Source organism: Eschrichtius robustus, chromosome 1, assembly GCF_028021215.1.
Source record: "Eschrichtius robustus isolate mEscRob2 chromosome 1, mEscRob2.pri, whole genome shotgun sequence".
NCBI lineage: Eukaryota > Metazoa > Chordata > Mammalia > Artiodactyla > Eschrichtiidae > Eschrichtius > Eschrichtius robustus.
In genome coordinates this window covers 135168821-135189332 of record NC_090824.1, presented here as the reverse complement: position 1 = coordinate 135189332, position 20512 = coordinate 135168821, and the positions used below count along the sequence as shown (strand labels likewise).

At 56.5% G+C, this 20512-nt stretch overlaps 2 protein-coding genes across 2 annotated transcripts; both read right to left on the bottom strand.

Annotated features, from left to right (window-relative positions):
• Positions 1 to 423: 423 nt before the first annotated feature.
• CPLX3 (complexin 3) lies at positions 424 to 3788 on the bottom strand. Its single transcript, XM_068537096.1, has 3 exons — positions 3625 to 3788; positions 2367 to 2454; positions 424 to 648 (listed from the first exon to the last, which is right to left on the bottom strand). The coding sequence occupies exons 1-3, from the start codon at positions 3786 to 3788 to the stop codon at positions 424 to 426; spliced, it is 477 nt and encodes a 158-aa protein (XP_068393197.1).
• Positions 3789 to 4860: 1072 nt separating this feature from the next.
• Positions 4861 to 15957, bottom strand: LMAN1L (lectin, mannose binding 1 like). The gene is made up of 14 exons (XM_068541952.1): positions 15825 to 15957; positions 13340 to 13494; positions 13119 to 13226; positions 12969 to 13027; positions 11406 to 11505; positions 10924 to 11044; positions 10294 to 10349; positions 9532 to 9664; positions 9075 to 9226; positions 8336 to 8394; positions 7900 to 7983; positions 6860 to 6983; positions 6074 to 6201; positions 4861 to 5008 (listed from the first exon to the last, which is right to left on the bottom strand). The coding sequence occupies exons 2-14, from the start codon at positions 13451 to 13453 to the stop codon at positions 4861 to 4863; spliced, it is 1386 nt and encodes a 461-aa protein (XP_068398053.1). The 5' UTR covers positions 13454 to 13494; positions 15825 to 15957.
• Between the last annotated feature and the right edge of the window lie 4555 nt (positions 15958 to 20512).

Here is a 20512-nt window from a genome sequence, read left to right as displayed (position 1 = left end):
AGGGGAGCTGGCCTGTGTTTGTGTTTGCGTGTGCCAGGATGCATCTGTGGCATATCCCTCTGCACATGCCAGGGTCTCTGTGTCCCTCTGTGTGTCCCTCTATGTGTGCTTCTATGTTCAGGAACTTGGGGCCATGGCCAGAGAGGGTCGGGCCTATTCTTACAATCTTGGGAGGCCTTCCCAGGCTGAATAGGGAGGGTGGGTCCTGAGGGGTAGGGTGAGGAATGGAGACTTTGCTCCCAGTGGAGAGGGAGAAAGCAGAAGGCAGACTGGAGCCATGGATGAGAAGGGTCCTGCGGCTGGCCTGGGGCAGGGAAACAAAGCCAAGATGGGATATGGGTCCCTGGAATTTGAGGCATGCTGTTAGCACTTATGTGGGGCCAGCCCTCTGGTCACCCCAGTGGGCAACCCCAGAGGAAGTAGTCACATGATGTGGCACTTCTCAGCTGATTGCTTGAGGTCCCCCAATGTGGTCTGGGCCTTGTCCTTAAGTGAGCCAAGGTCCAAGCCAGGGAGACTGGCCAGCTGCCCAAGGACCGAGGCCCTTTCCTCCTCCTCCTCTGTGTCCTCCTCAATCATCTTGGCCAGCTCCCGGGGCAGCTCCACGTCTCCACCTGCCATCTGGATCTGGCTCTCATCTGTCTCGTTCTGAAGGGAAGAGGAGAAGGGGTGGGGTGGGGTTGGAGGTCTGTGAGAACCCAGAGTTGAGTGGCAGGGAGGAGGCCTGGACTGGGTTCCAGGCCCCAAGATTCTGGCGCTTCATGTTCCAGTGAGCTCAGTCCCCCTCCCCCATCCCAGGATCAAGCTTTTGACGCTTGGATATGGAGACCTTGCACTTTTACACCACCTTACTTCACTCTGAGATGCTGAAGGTAAGACACTAGCATAGTGAGTAATGACAACATGAAAATCCTTCAGAGTCAGACTGAGTCAGCTAAGTCATGTGTTGACTATCATTAACTACACTGAAGGATGTTACCAATCACAGTGATGGGTTCCATTCACCAAACACCTATCCTGTGGCTGACACTGAGCTGAGTGCTTTTAATTCTCACAACAACCCTGTGAGGTAGGTATTGTTTGCTCCATTTTACAAAAAAGGAAATTGAGGCTCAGATAACTTAAGTAACTTGCCCAAGGTCACACCACTAGGAAGTGAGGGAGCTAGATTTAAACCTATGTCCCTGATTCCAACATCTGTGCTTTCCTTGCACAGCACCTGCCTACTGATTGTCATTGCACTTCGCTGTCCCTTTGGGGGCCCTGGGGCTTTCCACTTTATGTCCTACTCAGTTACAGCCAAGTCTTCTCTCTCCTACTGGACTCAGTGTTCCCCGATGGCAGAGTTGTGTCTCTTATATGCTTAGTGCGAGCATTGGAGGAATGACTCCATTCCTAGCTGAGTTTAACTCTCCCTTAGAGAGATGTTCAAAAGACTAGTGTGCTGTGGGGAGTCAGAGGCAGCCAGGGGCTCAGTAAACATTTGTTGAGTGAGTGAATGTGACATTCACATATCTGATCTTCCAATTCAAGTGCAAGATCAAGGTCAGGTGTACCGTAGCCTGTGCTTCTGTTTCTCTTCAGAGTCTAGCACAATTCTGGGCACTGGGAGTGGCTTGTGCCTCAGTTCCCTCCTTAGGCAACAGGAGTAGAACACTTACATGGTCATCTGATGCTGCAATACCTAGGGGAGACATCCTCCTGGCTGCTTGGCCAACCAAAAGGGTTTCTTTGCTCTCTGCAGACAGACTTCATACTCCGGAAGGCAGCCAGGGGTCCGGGAGCAAGTGCAGGCTCAGCAGGCAGAGGCTTGATCTCTGATCCTAGTTCCATCGCTCGCTGGCTGTACGGCCTTAGCCAAGTCCCTTAATCTCTCTGAGCCTCAGTTTCCTTATTTGTAGATGTGGGTAGTAGCTAACTGGCAGAGTTACTGAGGGGTTAGGTAAGGGTGTGAATGTCAAGTGCCTGGCCCACAGAAGGTGCTGCCTTCTTTCCACCCACCTCCCTCCCTGGGTTTTCAGAAGCCCCAAGAGATTTTACCTGTGGTAAAATCTACTGCCTTCCAACTCTCCATCTGCCTAGGCCCGACTCTGGGTTGGGTGAGTGGGCGTTGGAGGAGAGAAGGGGCCTGGACTGGCTCCAGAAACACAAACCTATCAGTCTCCCGAGGACTGGACTACCCCTCAGCGCCAAGCCCTGGCCCTTGGTGGGCTCCAGTTAACGGTGAATGAATGAACGAGTGAGAGAACCCATGATTTAATCAAACACTCCCTGAGAGCTGCGGCGCCGGGAGCGGGGCAAAGGAGTCCGGAGCCCAGAGCTCAGGGGTCCCGGTGGTGTCTTACAGCCCGGGCTCCTAAGCTTACCTTGGGCAGCCGGTATTTGTCTCGGAAGTGGCTCCGCAGCGTGGCCCGCTCTGCCTTCCTCTGCGTGAACTGCGCGTCCCGCTCCATCCTGTGGGGGCACCGGGGACGGAATCACTGCCCGGGCTGAGAAAATGGGCGGGGTCTGCGAGGAAGGGGCGGGAAGGGTCTCTGGGTCCTGGGCGCAGTTTGCATCCCTCCTGCCCGCGGGCCTGTATGTTGGGTGCTCGGCGCTCTGACCAGCCGGGATTAATCTTTACTGCCTCTGCCAGCTATCACAGAGCCCTTTATCGCCTCCGTGCCCGTCGCTGGACGGGAGCTAGCGGGGCGGGGGTGTCTGGCTGTCTGTCTCTGCGGACCCTAACATATGTCCCTCGCAGTCTCCGACTTGGTCTTTTCCTTTCCTGACAGGTTGTGTCGTGTGGGGCAAAGTATTCGGGACAGACATGGGTTCGCGTCCTGGATCCACTACCACTTTATGTCTTTAAGTCACTTACCTTCCTCTTTTGTAAAATGGGGATAAGACTTTGCAACTCACAAAACTGTTATCACGATTAAGTGAAATAATAGCTAACATTTAATGATTTGCCATGTTCCAGGCGCTCCGCTAAGCAGTTTATGTGCATTAAGTAATTTAACCCTCATAAGTATATAAGGCATGTCTTATTACCATTGCCATTTTACAGAAGAAGAGACCGAGGCACAGAAAGGTTAAGTAACTTGCCTAGGGTCACCCAGATAAAAAGAAGCGAAGCCAGGATCTGACCCAAACAGCCTAGCTGTGGAGTTCAGCCCCTAACGCCACTCCAGCTCCCTCTCTGTCCCAGCGTCGTCCTCACACAAGTAGCCTCAATTATCTATGAGTGATCCCATCTCAGGATCTGTCTCCATGACTGATTCCGCCTCAGCTGCACCGCTTTTCTCAGAGCCTCAGGCTCAGAAGAGCTCCAGTTGGAAGACACAGACGGCTGGGACCAGATCGGATTAAGGGATTACTTGTTTCGTCAGAAATGCACGTGCCCTCACCTTGTCCCAGGCCCCTATCTCCCCTTCCCCCACTCCCTCTGGGCCCGAATGTGGAGCGGGGTTCTGGGTTTGAGATGGGATGGCTCTGGGGGCAGCCTAGAGGGCGCATCCCTGCCTCTCACCTCGTCTAGAAAAGTAGGGGAGGGGCTCGGGGTCTGAGACTGCCCTAAGGGTGGGCCGGGCTGCCCTTGGGGGGTGGGGAGGGCTGTTGGAGCCAGGAAGGGATCCCACTCACTTCTCTTCCACCAGTTGCTTCTGGTACTCCTCATACTCCTCTCGGCTCATGCCCTGCGCTTCGGCGGCCGACTTGTCCCCGTCCCCCTTGTCCTCGCCGCCCCCCAGGCTCCCAGTGAGGTTCTTCAGCTGGCCGCCCACCATAGTCTTCACCATGAACGCCATGGTCTTCGCTGGCCCGGGCACCGGGCGCCGGGTACCACGCGGCGGGCACCCAGGCACGTCCGCGCCTACTTCAGCACTAGGTCTTACGGACAGCTCCTGCCTGCGGCAGGAGCCCCGCGCTCTGCACCGCCCACCGCCCGCCCCTGTCCGGGCCCGCCTCCACCTCCCCAAACCCCTCCTCACAGGGGGCGGGGGGCATGCACGGGGCTGAGGAGGCTGGACCACGTGCCCGCTCCTCACTCCCACCTCCCCCACGTGCCTCCTTCAATGCCAAGCTCATCTGGGCACTGCTGCCAACGGATTGGGGCCGGCCGCGAGGGGTTCGGGGAGGGGGGTCGCTCCCCAGGGGAACGAGCTGTGCTGTTATGCGCCCAGTACACTGCTCCCTATTCTCCGCCCCCCCCACTTCCTCCTCTGCCGGGTAGCCAGGATTTCAGCTGGGAATGCGAGTAGCCCTGGGCCCTCCCCAACCTTCTTTCCAACCTGCTGCCCCAGCAGCTGCCCAGAGAGCTTGACACTGGGAAAGGGAGGGAGATCAGAGAGCAGGGAATCCCAATTATGGCTCCATGGGTTGCCTCTCAGAGTTCTGGGTCACGCGCCTGCCCTGCTGACCCCTGGAGCTACAGGGAGCAGCGAGAGAGAGTTGTTCATGGTGATGCTGCCTGGGCTGGACCAGGAAGGGCACCTGGAGGCACCACTCCTTGTTCTGGCTGAATGTGGGGACAGAATTATACACAGCTGTGACTCCATCTCCCACCATAGCCCAGGGTTCAAGGCCTGTGGGGTATCTGGTCTTTTGTCAGTCAAGCCAGTCCTTGGCCTCCTTGCCTGCTTGGAGCCCACTCTCAGCTACCATCTAGAAGAGGCTGCCTTCAGAGAGATTAAGGTGAAGCTGGACGGTAAATGAGCATATCAAAGCGTGAGGAGAGGGAAATCACCTTTAATAAGGTTGGAGCTCCCCAAAAGCTAAGGTGTGGGTAAGAGCTGGGTACCCAGAGGCAGAGGACACTGGCCAAGCTCTCCACCTCCCAGACATAGAGTGACTTCCTAGTGATGAGAAGTGGACATTTCTTCAGGGCGTTGAGGTAGGTCGCCCATGTATGCTGGGGGAGAGGGGCTGCCTCCTCAGAGCCCCCAGGGTCCTAGGGACTTGTGGTGCAGGACTCAAAGGAAGGCTGCCTGTGGACAAATCGTCCTGAAGTTTCTTGTCCAGCTCCTGCCTGTTGCCAGGGAGAGAAGAAGTCTACTTGGTCTTCTCCCTTCTGGGCTCTTGAGACCAGGCTCCTTATATTTACTACACCCACCTCCCTACACTCACTGCACCATAGCACCCCCTGCTCTGGGACCTTCTATGGCTCCCTTGGCCTGCTCCATCAGTACCACACTTTCCTCCTGGCATTCAAGGTCTGTCCAGGTGGTTCCAGCCTTATGGCCACCATTGCACTCATATATAACACATAAGCCTGTCATCATTTCCACCTCATACCTTTGCCGTTCTCCACATCTGCAGGCCATCCCCTCTCCCACTGTGCTTTTAAAACTCAGCACACTTCACTCCTCCTCCAGGACCATCCCAGCGCACACTGATTCTTCTTGTCTTGAAATACCACCAACAAGGACTGTCTCGTTTCTAAGCTCCTTAGCACACCTTACATCTCTAAGTGTTTCATTCATTTACAAACACTCATTAAGCAGAAGCAGTGACCTACCCCCAACCTTTTAAATTCTCTTTGCCCAGTTTCACAAACTGGTCCCACCCTTTGCTCTACAGTATTGAACTTGCCACTTTTTCTCCAAAATATATATTTTTTCATGCTTCCATGCCTTTTCTCATGCTGTTTCCTCTATATCAATGCCTTTACTTATCTTGTCAGGCTGGAAAACTCCTGGTGGCCTTGATGACCCATATCAAATGTCCCTTCCAGGTGATTCCCTGATCTCCCCAAGCTGGCTCAAGTACTTTTTCCTGCGCTCTTAACGCCCCTGAGCTTCCTGCCATCATGGCATTGACCACAAAGGATGTGACTGTCAGTTACTTGTCAGTTTCTCACATTAGAGAGTGAGTTCTGTGAGGGTAGGACCTAGATGGGACCAGCAGATGAGCAGATAGTCAGTAGTCTCTATTGAAAAAATGGGTCCTAATTTGGGCGCTGCTCCTTGCCAGCTGGTGGACCATGCAGGTCCCCCGCTGGGCCTCAGTATCCCCTCTCTCAAATTGAATGGCTATGGCCCAGACCCAAGAGATGCTAGGTAGGTGTGGGGAGTCCTGCCATGGGAAGGCCCACCTGAAGTGTACATAGCAGAAGAAGCCTGCAGTCTGGATGAGGAGGAAGAACAGGAAGATGCCAGGCTGCAGGCACGAGGAAACACCTGGGGGCCGACCAGGTGGGCAGGAGTCCTTGGCTGCCGCTTTCTGAAAGGAGATGTTCTAAGATCCTGGATCAGCTTCTTACCCAGAAGGAGGGAGGGGATCTAGAATCTGGGCCACTGTTGGCTTTGTTTCCCTCTCCCAGTGTTGGGGTACCCTGACTCTCATCCAGGGAACTTGGAGAGAGGGCAGAGTACAAAGCTGCCTCCCCACCCCAGGTCCCATGGCTCCATCTGTGGGAACAGCTGGGAGGGCCTGGGGCCTGGGATCTCCAGGGGGCCGAAGTCTCTAGAGATAAGCAAGAGAGAGAAGTAGAGAGCAAAAGACAGCGTGATGGAGAGGGCAAGGAAAAGAGCAAGATGGGGCGGGGCACAAGGAAGAGTGGACTTCACCACGAAGCTTTGAATGATCTTGGGCACAGCCCATTCCCATTTATCTTCTGGTCATTGTGGGAGTTGGGCCAAGTGGTCTCCAGGGCTCTGCTGGTTCTGAGGTCTGTGGGACTCTCCAGAGAGCAGAGAAGGCAGAGAGAAGATGAGATCCGCGTGCCTGCATGCCTGTGTGCATGCACACACAGACACAGACACAGGTGTGCCTGACAGGAGTCCTAGGAGGGGAGGGCAAAAGCAGGAGGGGCCAGGGGCTGCAGAAGTGCTGGAAGGAGGGGGCTGAGCCCCACGGTCCCCCCTTCCTTGCCCCTCACCACTGGACCCCGCAGGTCCTTCTGCAGAAGGCTCAGGATCTGGGCCAGCTCTAAGAAATGATGCTTGGTGCCCACAGGCAGATAGAAGACCTGGGCTCTTGAGGCCATGTGAGCAGCTGCATCCCTGCAGGGTGGAAACCAAGGGAAAGAGCTCATTATCCCCTCTGATTGCACCCAAACTGCCTAACCATTTCTCATAATCCCCAAAGGCAGCACCTGGGTGAGGAACAGGCACCATCCATACGGCTCCTTTTGGGGACTGGTCTTTTTACCCCAGAGCTTCTCCTCAAGACAGCTTTAGCTCAGAGAAGCATCTCCCTAAAGCTGTCTGTCTCAACCCCAGGCTCCCTGGGCTCTGCCTTCAGTCTCTGGCCCCCAGGGATTTAGATCCTCTTCCTCATCCCATCTTCCCTCCTCCAGGCATCTAGATGTAGGGAGGAGGGCTGGGGTTGGGTGCAGCCACAGCATACAACCTGAAGCCATCCTCCTCCCATGGCATCAAGGTGACCCCCCGCGCCCAGGGCTCCATGGGTAACTCCAGAGGCCTGGCCTAGAGAGGGATGCTGGGAGGCCAGAGGAGGGTAAAATGAAGTCATGGACTGCCCACCCCAAAACTGGGCCTGCTGGGACTTCCCTGGAAGTCCAGCGGTTAAGACTCCGCGCTGCCAGTGCAAGGGGTGCAGGTTCGATCCCGCATGCCGCGTGGAGCAGCCAAAAAAAAAGTTCCCTCCTTCCAGAAGCTATCACTGAAGGAAGGCTCAAATTTACTAACGCTCCCTGGGGTGAGAATGTCTCAGGGAATTGTGCTTAAACTAGGAGTTTCAAAATTTTAACTTGATTCAGTTAATTTCAGGTCAGTTCAACAAACCTAACTCGGCCCCTAGCCCCTCGCTATGCTCCAGACTTTGTGCTGGGTGCTCAGGAAATGATGAAAGGAATAAAGGACTAATGGGGGGGGGTCTTCAGGCAGAGAAGCCAAGTTGGTGGATGGGGACTTCTCCTCCCTCTCCCCCAGGATCCTCATCTCCCTGTGCCCTTACCTCATCTCTTGCAGGCCTTGGAGCAGAGTCCGCTGTCCACGGAGTAGGGCACTGACCTTAGCTGAGTCCTGCAGGAGTGCCAGCCTCTTCTCTATGGCCCAGGGCACAGCCCCTCTCTTCTCAGAGTTCACCTTCCCCAGGGGTTTGCAGCCCTCTTCCTTCTAGAGGTCTTACCCCATTACCTGGACCCTCCTCATTTGGGATACGTTAGGTTTATCTGACCCTCTCCACCTGGGCTTCTGACTCCCCCCTCCTCTCAAAGCCTCTCCTTGAGGATGGTGGTTTCCCCCTTGACAGTGGCCAATTGGGAGCTTTCTCAAAGTCCCTCCCCTTTCCAGAAGTGGTGCTGCCCCCAAAGGAGGCCAGTCCTCTCCTCCCCACTTCCCCCAGGGCACAGTCAACTCCCGGTGCTTGGGCCGTTGTCTTGATGAGTGACCTGGAGAGTTGGCCACCTCTCTCAGGGGTGGGTAGAACGTGGCAGGGGGAGTCCTGGGTCTGGCAGTAGGATCAGGGAGACCTGGCCTTGGAGTGTGGCCTCCCTCCCCTCTGCCCCACTCCAGCAGGCCAGCCTCAGCTGCTCTGTCCTGAGGACATGATTCAAACCTCGAGCTGCCAGAGCCCAGCAAAGCTCACAGGAGCCGCTGGCCCCTTCTGCCCAGCATCTAACATCTTGACTGAGCTCAGCTGTCAGGCCCCAGGCTGGGTCTGCCATGGGACATGACTCCCCAGGGGAGAAGCCAGGATGGCAGTGGAGGGGAAACGAGGATTCTGGTGCCTCTGAGCATTAAGCAAGCGTATGTGAATCAAATCACACGTGGAGCTACATGCAGATAAACACCCGGTCTATTTCTGTCACTTGTCTGGAGACCCACATCTAAATACGTGGCAACTCATTTCCCCAGCCCCAGCCGTGGGGCTCTGTGAGCCTTCTCTTGTGCAGAGCCGCCCTCCTGCCCATTCCCCTGCCTGGCAGGTCCACCCCATCCTGCGACCTGCAGCATTTCACCCCTGCCCTCCTTTCCCTCCAGACCTTGGGGGAGACTAGTTCCCAAGTACGGTGCTTGCTCCTCTTTCTGGACAGAGGGAGCCCACTGGTGCCATCAGACCCAGTGCCTATGGGGCTCGGCTTCTCCAGGCCTGCAGGCAGACCCTTGGATGCCTGAGGGGCCACTCACCCAGGCTCCCTCCGGCCTGGCCTGGCCTGGGGACACCAGCTGCTTCTTCCATTGCCTCTCAGCCTGTGCCAAGTGCTTGGAGAGACCCTGGAGAGCCTGCAGAATCTGGCTGTGTCTGTGCAGTGTCTCCTCCAGGTCAAAGCTTCTTTCCCCTGGGGATTGGGGCAGAGCTGGGACAGTCAGCCGGCAGCTGGGGTGGGGCAACAGATCCTATCTTTCGAAGGCTTCTTGGAGGGCCAGAAAGGTGTGACTTCTGCCTCCAAGACCCCCTGGAAAGAGGTGTCTGGGTGGTGGGGCAGGGACAGGACACATCACCTGGGCCCCAGAGCCTGCTTACATATGGCATCCTCAGGCCTCCATGTCCTCACTGGTTAAAGGACTCCTGGTTCGAAGGGAAGAGGATCCTGTGACCATCAATCGGGGCCATGCCCCACCTGCCCGTTCCCTGGGTCCCTACCCTCTTCCTGGACTTCACAGTTCGGCTTTGGAATCATGTCCTCCTTGGTGCCCAGGGCCAGCCTTGCCCGCAGCCCTTCCAGCTGCCTCGCCAGGCGAAGCTGCTCTGTCTCCAGGAAGGGCTGCGGGGGAGGCTGGAGGAAGAAGATGAAAACTTAGGCCCCAAACCCATGGGAGATCTGGGGGCCGGGGAGTCTCCTCACAGGGCCTCCCACAAGCCCAGTCCCCCCTCCCTGACCAAACATTCACCCCAGCATGGGAAGACACCCTCGCCCCGCTGGTTCTCCTCCCCATACAGCTGGTTCTCCTTCCGCCACCAGGCCCAGAACTTTCCAGTCCTCCCAGCCCCACTGCACTGCCGCCGACCCTCACACCCTTCTCTCCTGCTGCAGCCCAGACCCCAGCAGCTCTCTCAGGCCTCAGGCCTTTGTCCATGCCACTCCCTGTGTTCTTTCAAGCTCATCTTTGCCATGCAGTCTTCCCTGCTCTCCTGGCTGGTTAGGACCCCTCTGTGCTCCCATAGCTCCTAGTCAGGCTGGGAGGTCCCTGAGGACAGACTTGGCCTGGCTCTGGGTCACCTCTGGTCCCCAGCACTGCCTAGCACAAGGCTTGGCCTGAGCAGAGCTCCATGAACAGGTAGAGATAAGGGTTGGAATGACAGGTCTGGTAGCTGGACATGAGCAGAGCATCCGGAGAGGGGAGGGAACCCTGGGCTGCCTCTCCCCCAGCCCTACCCCCAGGGAAGGCCCAGAGCCAGCACTACCTCTGCACCCGGCTCACGCAGACTGAAGGTCAGGAAGGACAGGACATCATGGTCATCTGGAAAAGGGGGTAGAGAGGGAAGGTAGCTTCCACCCGGCAACTCACTCACTCAGCCCTCTCTCCCCAGCCTCCATTACGTTCCTGGCAGGCAAGAGATCTGTGACTTTGGGCAGCTCTGACCCTTGTCTTGTTCACTGCATGGGAGAGGCGTGAGGATCAGACTAGCAGATGGGCGGGCTGTGAGGGTTGACCCACACACAGAGCCAGAGGGGGACCCCCAGTGAGTGAGAAAACTGGACGGTCCTGACCTAGAGCCGTGACCACAGGCCGAGCAGCACCCTCAGGCCCAGGCCCTGCCGGCAGGAGCCACCACAGGGAGGCCGCCTCCTGCGCATGGCTCTGACCATGTCACTGTTCTCCTCAGAAACCTTCCATGGCTCCCCAGCACCCAGAGTCTAAAGACCAAAGCCCTGGCATTCCAGGACTCCCACCTCTGGTTGCTCCCTGCTTTCCAGCTGAGTTCCTCCATGGGTTCTCTGTTATATCACATCACTTTACTCCATTTCTCTAAATGTCCCTTGCGGCTGTCCCTCTTCCTCTTGCCACGCAGCTCCCAGCCAGGGGCCCTCACCTGCCAGGGTGCTGGTGGCTGCCGAGACCCCAAAGAAACCTCCGGGGGCCAAAAGCAGGGGCCCCACATCGACACAGACCTCATCCGGGTCGCTGGGAGTGAGGTCACTGTTCAAGGACACCTGAGGGGCACAGAGGGCGTGAGGCCCTTGCAGAGGGAGCCCCCTCCTCTCCCCTGACCCCGGCAAGGGGATCGTCCCCGCCTTACTCACTGGCTCCCCTGGCCCGGAAGGCAGGCAGCAGTTTGGTGTCAGAGTGGTGCGGAGGGGCTGGCACACCCGGTCTCACGCCAGCCCTCCCAAGCATGTGCTCAGGGCCAGTTAGGAGTCCGTGTAGGGAGGAGGATCCCTGGGGTGTTGCTCGCATGTGCCAGGGACCCTGTGTGGTGTCACAGGTTGGGATCATGGGCCTTCCTAAAGCTCCGAGCCCTGTCATCTGCACTCCCTGCTCGGTGGGCCCACAAAAGCAGGAGGGGCGACTCACACGCAGCCTCTGCCCCCAGTAGGTGATCCGTGCTCTGAAGGGGTAAGGTTGGTTCCGGAAGTCCCGGTGGCAGGAGCCCAGCACCCGGCTGGCTCCATCCCTGTGGGCACTTGGAATCCAGCCAGGCCGCACAGGACCCAAGGCCTAACCAGCAGGGGTGGTCCCAGAGGCCGTTCTGCCCAGGCCTGCAGTGCCACCCGCCCCCACTGGTGCAGGACCTGTCCTTGCTGTCTAGCTCGAGCCACCCTTGCTGTCTTCTGCTCCTGTAGCAGAAGAGAGGGGCGCGGGAAAGCAGGCCTTGCCTGGCGGAATGCTGGGACTTGACCCTCCCTGGGACTCCTCCTTAGGGGGCAGAGCCTGGATCAACAGTGGGGTTTCCACCCCCAGTCCCCCTGGCCTCGTCCCACGGGCTTCCCTCTGGGTACGGCTTCTCTTGCCTCTCCCTCTGCCAAGCTTGGCCTGCAGCAGGACAGACAACACGAGACTCACCCTAGCAGCCAAGGACAGTATGACCAGCCTGCCTCCCCCCAGGGGCGGTGCCGCTTGCTCTGGGCGTTAGGAGTGTTGAGCCCGAGCCGTCCTGAGTCTTTCTGGGCTCATGGACACGCAGAAGCTCTCACACCAGAGAGCCTGTCACCACTGCCTTCAGCCAAGAGGGAGGCGGCGCAGGGCAGGGGAAGAGCCAGCTCCAGAGCTGCCGCCGTATCTGCATTCTGAGCCGTGTGACCTGGGGCAAGTTACCTCACCTTTCCAAACGCGAGTTTCCCCACCTTTAAAATGAAGATAATAATTGAGATTCCCTCATAACATTGTTATGAGGGTCAACCAAGTAATGAATGTGAAGCACTTGGCGCTGTGCCTGGCGTACAGTAAGCTCAGGTCATAAACGTTAGCAATTATTCTAATTGTTACGAGCTAAGGGATGTCTGCCGAGAGACACTGACGAACTGGCCCAGCTACTGAGGAGGCAGCCTGGCTGAGGAGGGATGGGCAGCCACGTCATCTGAGAGAAAAAACGGTGCAGGCAGGCAGGCAGGCAGGCAGGCAGCTGGTGCGGGAAAGGCGTGGACACTCATGGGCAAGTCTGCCCTCATATCTCAGCTCTGTGCACAGCTGTGTGACCTGGGGCAAATCACTTCCCCTCTCTGGGCCTCAGTGTCCTCACCTGTAACTGGGCACTAATAATCCCCACTTCCCAAGAGTGTCAACATGAGATGATGTGAGTGAAAACACTGAGCATGGGCCCCACCCCGCATCATTTCTCTGCTCGCACTGCCTGGGGCTGTTGGGTTGAAGGAGTTGAGGACTCAGTGGGCGGTTCCCAGGAACAGCAAGCAAACTCTGGTCCCAGGCCCCGGAGGAGGAGGCACTGCTGGGACCGAGTGGGAGGGAGTCCCAGGGCAGTGCCATCAGCTTAGATGAGAGACCAGAAAGGAGGGCACCGCCCTAGGAGCGGGGCTCCCCGCCAGAGGCCAGGGCAGGGGCATGGTGGGCAGAGCGGGTAACCGCCAAGCCCTTCGCAGCGCAGGAATGGGGTGCAGGGCAGGCCAGGCGGGGCCTTACCCAAGCACCTCGTAGGGGGTGTGCTCATCACTGGCCAGCACACGGATGGCAGGGCTGTTCTGTGTGGGAGGTGACAAGCAGCCTGAGCCACGGGCACAGGGAGGAGGGTGAGGGTGTGGGCGGGACGGCGGGCAGGAGACCATGACTCACCTGGGTATCCTCAGCCAAGGAGTCGAAGAGGATCCCAATGCCGTCCCCCGAGTCCAGCACCCCCAGGACAGAGCCTACTTGGCCCCTGCCCTGGGTGTACCACACGGCCTGCGGGTCCCCAGCTGCTCAGCTCAAGGGTCCCTGCAGGACACAGGAACCCTGGGCTCACCACCAGCCCCCCTGACTCACCCCCTCTGCTGGACCTTGGTGGGGCCGCTCACCATGCCCTGGGCTCCCCGGCGCCCTGGCCCCGTCACCCTCATCTGCATTTCCACCTCCCAGGCAGAGAAGAGGACAGGGGTCCTGCTCCACACGGCGTCACTCCGGTTCTGCATGGCTGGGGCCAGCCGTACCTCCTCCAGGCCTGGGATGGCATCTGCGGACCAAGGCAGCTCAGGGCCTGGGCCCCGCCAGCCCCTGCTCCCCCATCATTCTCTCTCATTGGTCAAGGCTGGGCTCCAGGAGGAGGAAGGAGGTAACATCACAGCCATTAGATAACAGGCTGGCTAGTCCAACACAGGAATCCACTGAAGAAGTGGGACCCCAGCATGGCTGGATGGGCCTTTGCCAAGGGAGGGCAACGGAGGCCAAACCCACACAGAGCACTTTCCCCGCATTCTCATGTAAGCCTCACCACAGGTCTGTGTGGCCTGCTTTTATAAGACCCCCTTTTATAGATGAGGAAGCTGAGGCTCAGAAAAGTTAAGGGACTGAGTGAATTGGAACTCAGCTCCGTCTGACTCCAAAGTACAAGCTTTTTCTGCCATGAGAGAGATTTGTGTCCAACCCTTTGTGTTTCTCAGATGAGGAAACAGAGGCCCTATGAGGGAAAGGACATGCCTGAGACCACAGAACACTGGGGATCACCTGGAGAGAATAACCACGTGGAGGGTCAGGACTCTAGACCCTGAACAGACACTTGGGTGTGTCCATGCGCGGCTGGGCCTTCCTGATGGGGGCACCTAGGGGACATCTCAAGGTGGGGAAAGTATGAAAGCGAAGGTGGGAACTGGTCTGCAGGACTGAGGAAAGGGTGAGGGATGGAGAGAGTGTGAGAATTACCACTGGTGCGGGTGGGGTGGGGGAGGAGGGAAGAAAGGGGTGAGAAACTGAGGCAGGCTTGGCAGGAAAAGGAGAAGGGCGATCAGAGGCCCCGTCCCTGCTGGCTCCCCTCCTCTGCGGCCTGCCAGCCTGGAACCTGGCCCAGGGCCCAGTCTCTGCCGGCCGTTCTAGAGACTGATAATCCAGCCTGTTTGCTTGGCAAAGGCCAGAGCTGGGGGCAGGGAGGCTCAGAGGCTGCAAGGCCAGGAGTGCTGGAGCCCTTGGGAGCCACCACTGCCTCTGGAGTGGCAGGCAGGAGGCAGAGATTGCCCACACCTGCCACCCTTCTGTGCTCTGCCTCATGTGGATTGTTCATGGGACCTCCCCCTAGACTGTGGGCTCCTTGAACCAGACTCAGCCCTGTGTCTCTGGGCTGGGCACACAGGGCATGGGGTGAGTCTGATAAAAGGAGGAATGAATGAATGGACAATGAGCATATCACTGGGTGACCTTGAGGAATATACCTCTGCTCCCCTATATGGCCTGGAACACCCCAGACTTGGCGTGGCCCAGAGCAGCGAGCGTGGTACGGGCCTGGCCATCCTGGCCCTCAGGCATCCTGGCCCTGAGGCAGGGCCTGGCTCCGGGCTATGAGGGACAGCCCCCTCCTTTGCTTACCTCCTGTGTCTCTGTGAGGGAGGACTGGGCCTAAAACCCTGCTGAGAGGGCCCGTCTTCTTAAAGGGATATTTGTTCTGGTCTCAGTTAGGAATCATGCTGTTTTTCAGAAATTTCATCTCACAGACATGGAAATACACAATGGATCTGCTTTCTCTCTTTGGTTTGTCTGCTAGGAGGCTCTGAACCAGATCCATGGCCCAACTCTGAAGGGTGGGCAGACTTCACAGCATATGTTTTGGCAACAAGCCACATTCTTGGACTCATTTCAGACCTCAACCCTAAGTCTTATTCTTCTTGCTCACACCTAATTTAAACTTCTCTCTATTGCATAGGTCCTTATAAGTCCTCCAGAATCTTTTTAGAACAAGACCAAGCAGAAGACAGATTCTTCGTAGGTCTGGATTTGGAAGGCCCTGGATACAAAGTATGGGCTAAGATGCTCTCATGCTTGCTTCCACCCAACAAACATACAGGGCAGGGCTGGGGCCCTCTCTGGCAAAACAGCTGGCCATGGGGATGCCTCCCTCCAGGCAGCCCCCTAGTTCTCTTGGACAGCCACAGACCCAACAGCGTGGAGCCGAAGTGTAGGTTGGTGCTGGTCCAAGTTGCCTGGTGTCTGTGTGTCTGGGACTCAGCATATGAACGTGTGTGTGTGTGTGTGTGTGTGTGTGTGTGTGTTCACAGGTCCAAGAGGCAGGGTGAGGGGTCCTCCAAGGAGGGGTAAAAAGAGGAGAAGAGAGAAGTCCCAGGGCAAAGAAGAGGAGAAGCAGAGAGGAGAAACTGAGGCTGCTGGGTGGGGGTGGGGTTGTCGTGGAGCAGGAGACAGGTCTGGGAGGGGTCCTGGGCCCCTGGCACTGGCTGCCCAGGCCTGGCCCCATCTTGGGCAGTGGCTGGTACTGGCAGGCCTGCTCCCCACCAAGTCACAGCCACCCAGAGCTGGTCAGCCCCTCCAGTGTTCCACCCTGGGCATGGCTGGTCCCCTTACCTTCGTGATGGCTCCAGAAGGGTATTCCAGCCCCAGGCAATGCCAGCCTTGGTCCTTTGAAGCTGAGCTTGTACTCAAACCTTCGCTGAGGAGGGTGGCCCCACTCAGGGCTGTGAGGGTCCAGGAGTAAGAGGAGGAGGAGAAGGCTGAGCAAGGGATCCAGGCCACCGACCACCAGCATTGTGAAAGGATCTGGTATCCGGGCCCAAGGGTGGATTTGCAGCTGGGAGGCTAGGGAGGGCCTCCTGGGATGGGGCCAGGTGGGGAGGAGCTGGGATGGGCCAGGAGCTGGGTTTTGGCACTGTCCTCTCCCCACCTGCCCAGCACAGACATCTTGTTCCTTCCAGGCCTGACCTCAGGCCCCGCCCGTCACTTCACCTCCAGCCTGACGGGCAGCCCGACCTCTTGCCAACCTGAGCTCTGCCCCTGCTCCTTGGCTCAGGCCATCCTTCTACCTCCCTTCTGCCCCAGCGGCTGCAGGGCCTCAGGGGTCACTGGGACGGGCCACCCTCCGCAGCTCTGACTTTCCTCCCTGCCTGGGATGGGCCCCTACATCCTGCCTCCTTCCCACAGATGGATGTCCCCACTGTCTGGTCATTACCTACCCACCCCATCCTTCCCTATCCTGCTCTCCCTGCTGCGATACTCCGGCTCTCTGCCATATTCCCAAACGCTCATGCCCCCAAGCAACCTGGTTTCCTCAACAAATAAAGTATATGAAAATAGAAAGGGAGTCTTAAGAGACAGAGTAAATAAATGCAATGCATAGACCTTGTTTGGAGCCTAATTTTAACCAACTAAATGGGGGAAAAAATGAGACAACTGGGGAAATTTGAACAATGGATATTTGATTAAATTAAGGAATTCTTGTTAGAATTTTTAGGAGTAATAATGGTATTGTGGTAGTGTTGCTTTTTTTTTTTTTATGTCTTCCGGAGAAACATACTAAAGCTTTACGGATGAACTGATGTAACATCTAGGATTTGCTTCCAAATATCCCAGAGCTTGAGGGGAACAGGGTGTGGATGGCACAGGATTGACCTTGAGCTGATAAGCGATGAAGTTGGGTAGTGGGGCTTCCTTATATTCTTCTCTCTACTTTTATCTGTTTGATAATTTCCATAATCAAAAAAGTTTTTAAAAAGTAAGAAATCCTGTATTTCAAATATTTTCATCCAAGTACATTTTGGTTTTCCAGAGTAGCTCGCTTGCCAAGATTTCTGGGTAGCTGAAGTTTTACTGTACTTTGTAAACCCCCAGTAGGATTAAGATTCTGAAGCTCCACAAGGTAATTAAAACCAAGGCTGTAAATGGAAAATTTTAGGACACGCTAAAAGAAGAACTTCATTTCTCTACACTAAGCCCTCAGCTACCTCCACCTGCTCTCCCCCTTCACCTTCACAGCCAAGCTGTGGAAAGGTGGGCTCCCCTCCAGCCCTGCTTCCTCGCCTCCCCCTAAGTCCTTCCAGCTCCTGCCCTCCCCACCTCCGCCTCCCAGGAAAACTGCTCCAGCAAGGCCTGACGATGCCCGTTCTCTGTGCCTAGTGGACAATTCTCAACACGGTCTCTGCAACGTGAAATGCTGTGGACACCCCCTCTCTTCCCCCTGCTCTGAGAACCCCTGCCCCAGGGCTCACCTGCCTCTCTGCTGCCCTGGGCCATCCCAGGACCTGCTTCTTGGTCACTGTTCTCCCTCCCTGGCCCCTTACGGGTCACGTCTCTCCTCAGGCTCCACGTGCTACCTGGCCAAGCTCGTCCACGTCCATGGCTTCAACCACCATTGCTGTGCCCATGATCCCAAATCTCTACTTTCAGCCTGGCTTCTCCTGGAGCCACAGCCCCGAACGAATGTCTAACCCTGGAGTAGACCTCTCTGCTTGGATGTCTCAAAGGCCCCCAGACAACATGTCCAAACCAGACAACATGTCCAAACCAAACTCCTCTTCTCCAACCCCCAGCACATCCTCCTCCAGGGCTGGGGGGAAATGGGTGGCACCACCCACCTTATCAAGCTGGAGACTGGAATCCCCCCAGATCCCTTCCTCTGCCTCATCCTCGCATCAGCCATCAGCAAGCTCTTCAATTTGCTCCTGCCACTCTCATACTGTTACCTGATGCTTTAATCTCTCCAAGCCTTACTTTTCTTATCTGTAAAACGGAGATAATAATAGCGTATATCTCCAAGAGTTGTTTGGAGGGTTACGTGAGGTAACACGCCCATTAGAACAAGGCATGACAGAACTCAGCTCAGTAAAACACCAACTGTGTTCATCTTCCTCTCCACCTCCTACCAGCTTCCCCAGTCCAGGCCACCATCAGTCACCTCCTGTCTGGCCTCTCAGCTTCCCCACCATCTCCCTGTCTCCACTCCGGACACCACCACCCTGTTGCCAAAATCTTGGCTCTCTGTGCACTGCTGCCGAACAGAAATACGGAGACAGAGTTATGGAGGAGAAAGAAAGAGTGGCTCAGAGTTCTTGAGGCGCTAGACTACTGTGTTCCCTCTTTGCCTGGCAAAGAAATAAAGCCACTCTTTCTTTCTCCTCTATAACTCTGTCTCCGTATTTCCGTTCGGCAGCGGTGCACAAAGAGCCAAGATCTTGGCAACAACCTCCTCTAGCCAGACTGCAGCCAGAATGATCTTTCTAAAATGCAGATCTATGTCACTCTGCCCTAAATCCTTCAATTGCTCTTGGTCATCTTTGCATAAAGTTAAACTCCTTCAGGGGCCTGCAAAACCAGGTGGGGTCTGGGCCCTGCTTTCTCTTCAGCCTCACTTGCTCCCAAACTACACCCCTTGGCACCTTAGCCTGGCCACACTTAAGCACCTCACCGCCTTTGCCCAGTCAGTGCCCTTCCTTTGCCAGGATCACCGCACCCTGTCCCTGACTGTTCTCCGCACGTCTGAGAAGCCGCCCCACGCCTCCGTCCTCTGCCTCACTGGCTCGCTGCTGGCAGTGGGCAACACCCACCAGATGTCTGGGCACTGAGCTGAGTCCTGAGCGGATTCCCCCAGGTCTGTAAGCTCCTTGGGTGAGAACTCTGTCTCGCTCATCTATGACATGCCAGTTGCCAGTAGTTGCCAGTAGAGCACAAGGGGAGGATGAGAGAGAAGAAAGAGGGGGAAAATAAAAAACCATAAACCAAGGGAGAGAGGGGAGAAGTAATGAAGGAATGGGGGCAGGAGGGGGGCTCACGTGCCACCAGGTAGAAGGAACATCCCGTTACCTGCGCCTGCATTCCCACAGCGCCCCATCAGCCGGACCTTGCCCCTTTATTCTTGCTTGTCACACTTGGTGCAATTCTCCATTATGACGCCTGCCTGGCCCCTCTTGTGACCTCATGGCCACAGGCATCTTTGCATGTTTCTGAACCTGAACTGGCTTCCGGACCAGCTAGTGAGAGCCAATTGTCAAAATCCACCCTGATTCCTGCTTTCAATGAAGTCAGGTTGGTAGCATGAAATCTACCCTGGCAGAGGGTACACCATGGACATCGGCACACTATACATCAGAGCTCCCTTCCCCCACACCTGCCCTAGACCTGAGTGTCAGACATTTACCAGTGTGCCACTGCGTGATTCCCTCTCCTCGGCTGTCTCACCAGGACAGTCCCTCTCCCATCGCAGACCCACTGCCCCTCACGGTCTGGATTCCAGCTGCCCGACATTGCTCTAGGGAAGGTTCCACCTTCAATCACTACCATGACCTCCCCTCTATATTTTCCGCCTCCCTCTCAGTATGTGGACACTATCCCAAGGTAAATGTCCTTCCCTTTGGCAGTCAGATTTGCTCAAGCCTCTGCTGCCTTAAATATCTTCTCACCCCCTCTCCTCTTCATTACAGCTAAGTTCCTCCAAAGATTGTCTACCTTCCCGCATTCCTCGCACCTCCTCTAGCCATTGTGATCTGGAATCCACCCCCAGCAAACTCAGGTCTTGCTAAAGTCACCAGCAACCTCCTTGTGGCTAACACCTATGGCAGGCTCAGTTCCCCTCTCCCATGATTTCTGGGAAGCAGGGACCAGCTGGCTCCTCCCTCTTGGTGTGCTGCTACCCACTCCCTTACCCTCCCGTTCATCCTTCTGACCTCAGCTTACATGCTGCCTCTTCTGAGAAGCCCTCCCTGATCTACAGTCATGGCCCGATTCCCATGATATACGTTTCTTTCACAGCACTTATCAGTCTGTAATTGTCTATGTGATTGTCTTCCCAACTGTAAACTCCACGGGGTCTGTTTTGCTCACTGCTGAACCCCAGTCCTACACACAGCAGGTATCCAAATATTTGTTGTTGAATGAACAGTGTAGTTTTAGAAAAATGAGTCTGGCTGTGTGCAGAGAGAACGGATTCGGGGAGGTGAGGGGTGGCAGCACTGGGCTGTGGGAGGTGATGGTGCTGGACCACAGCGGGCCGAGGAGCTGCAGATGCGAGGCCTACTGCCAAGTCAGAACTGCCTGGATTTCAGGGCTTGCTGGCTAGGAAAGGGGGGCGCAGAGTGCCAACAACAAGGGGAACCCCACCCCTGCTGCCTGTCTCAGTGAATGCGGTGAGCCTCCCCACAGCCCTCAGAGGTTCTGCACTGACCACTGGCCCTGGGGAACCCGAGAGGAGAAAATCCCATGGCTGGTCCACATTCTCCATCTGTGCCCCACAAGGTGGGGTGGGGAAGACCGCCCCCCCCCGACCT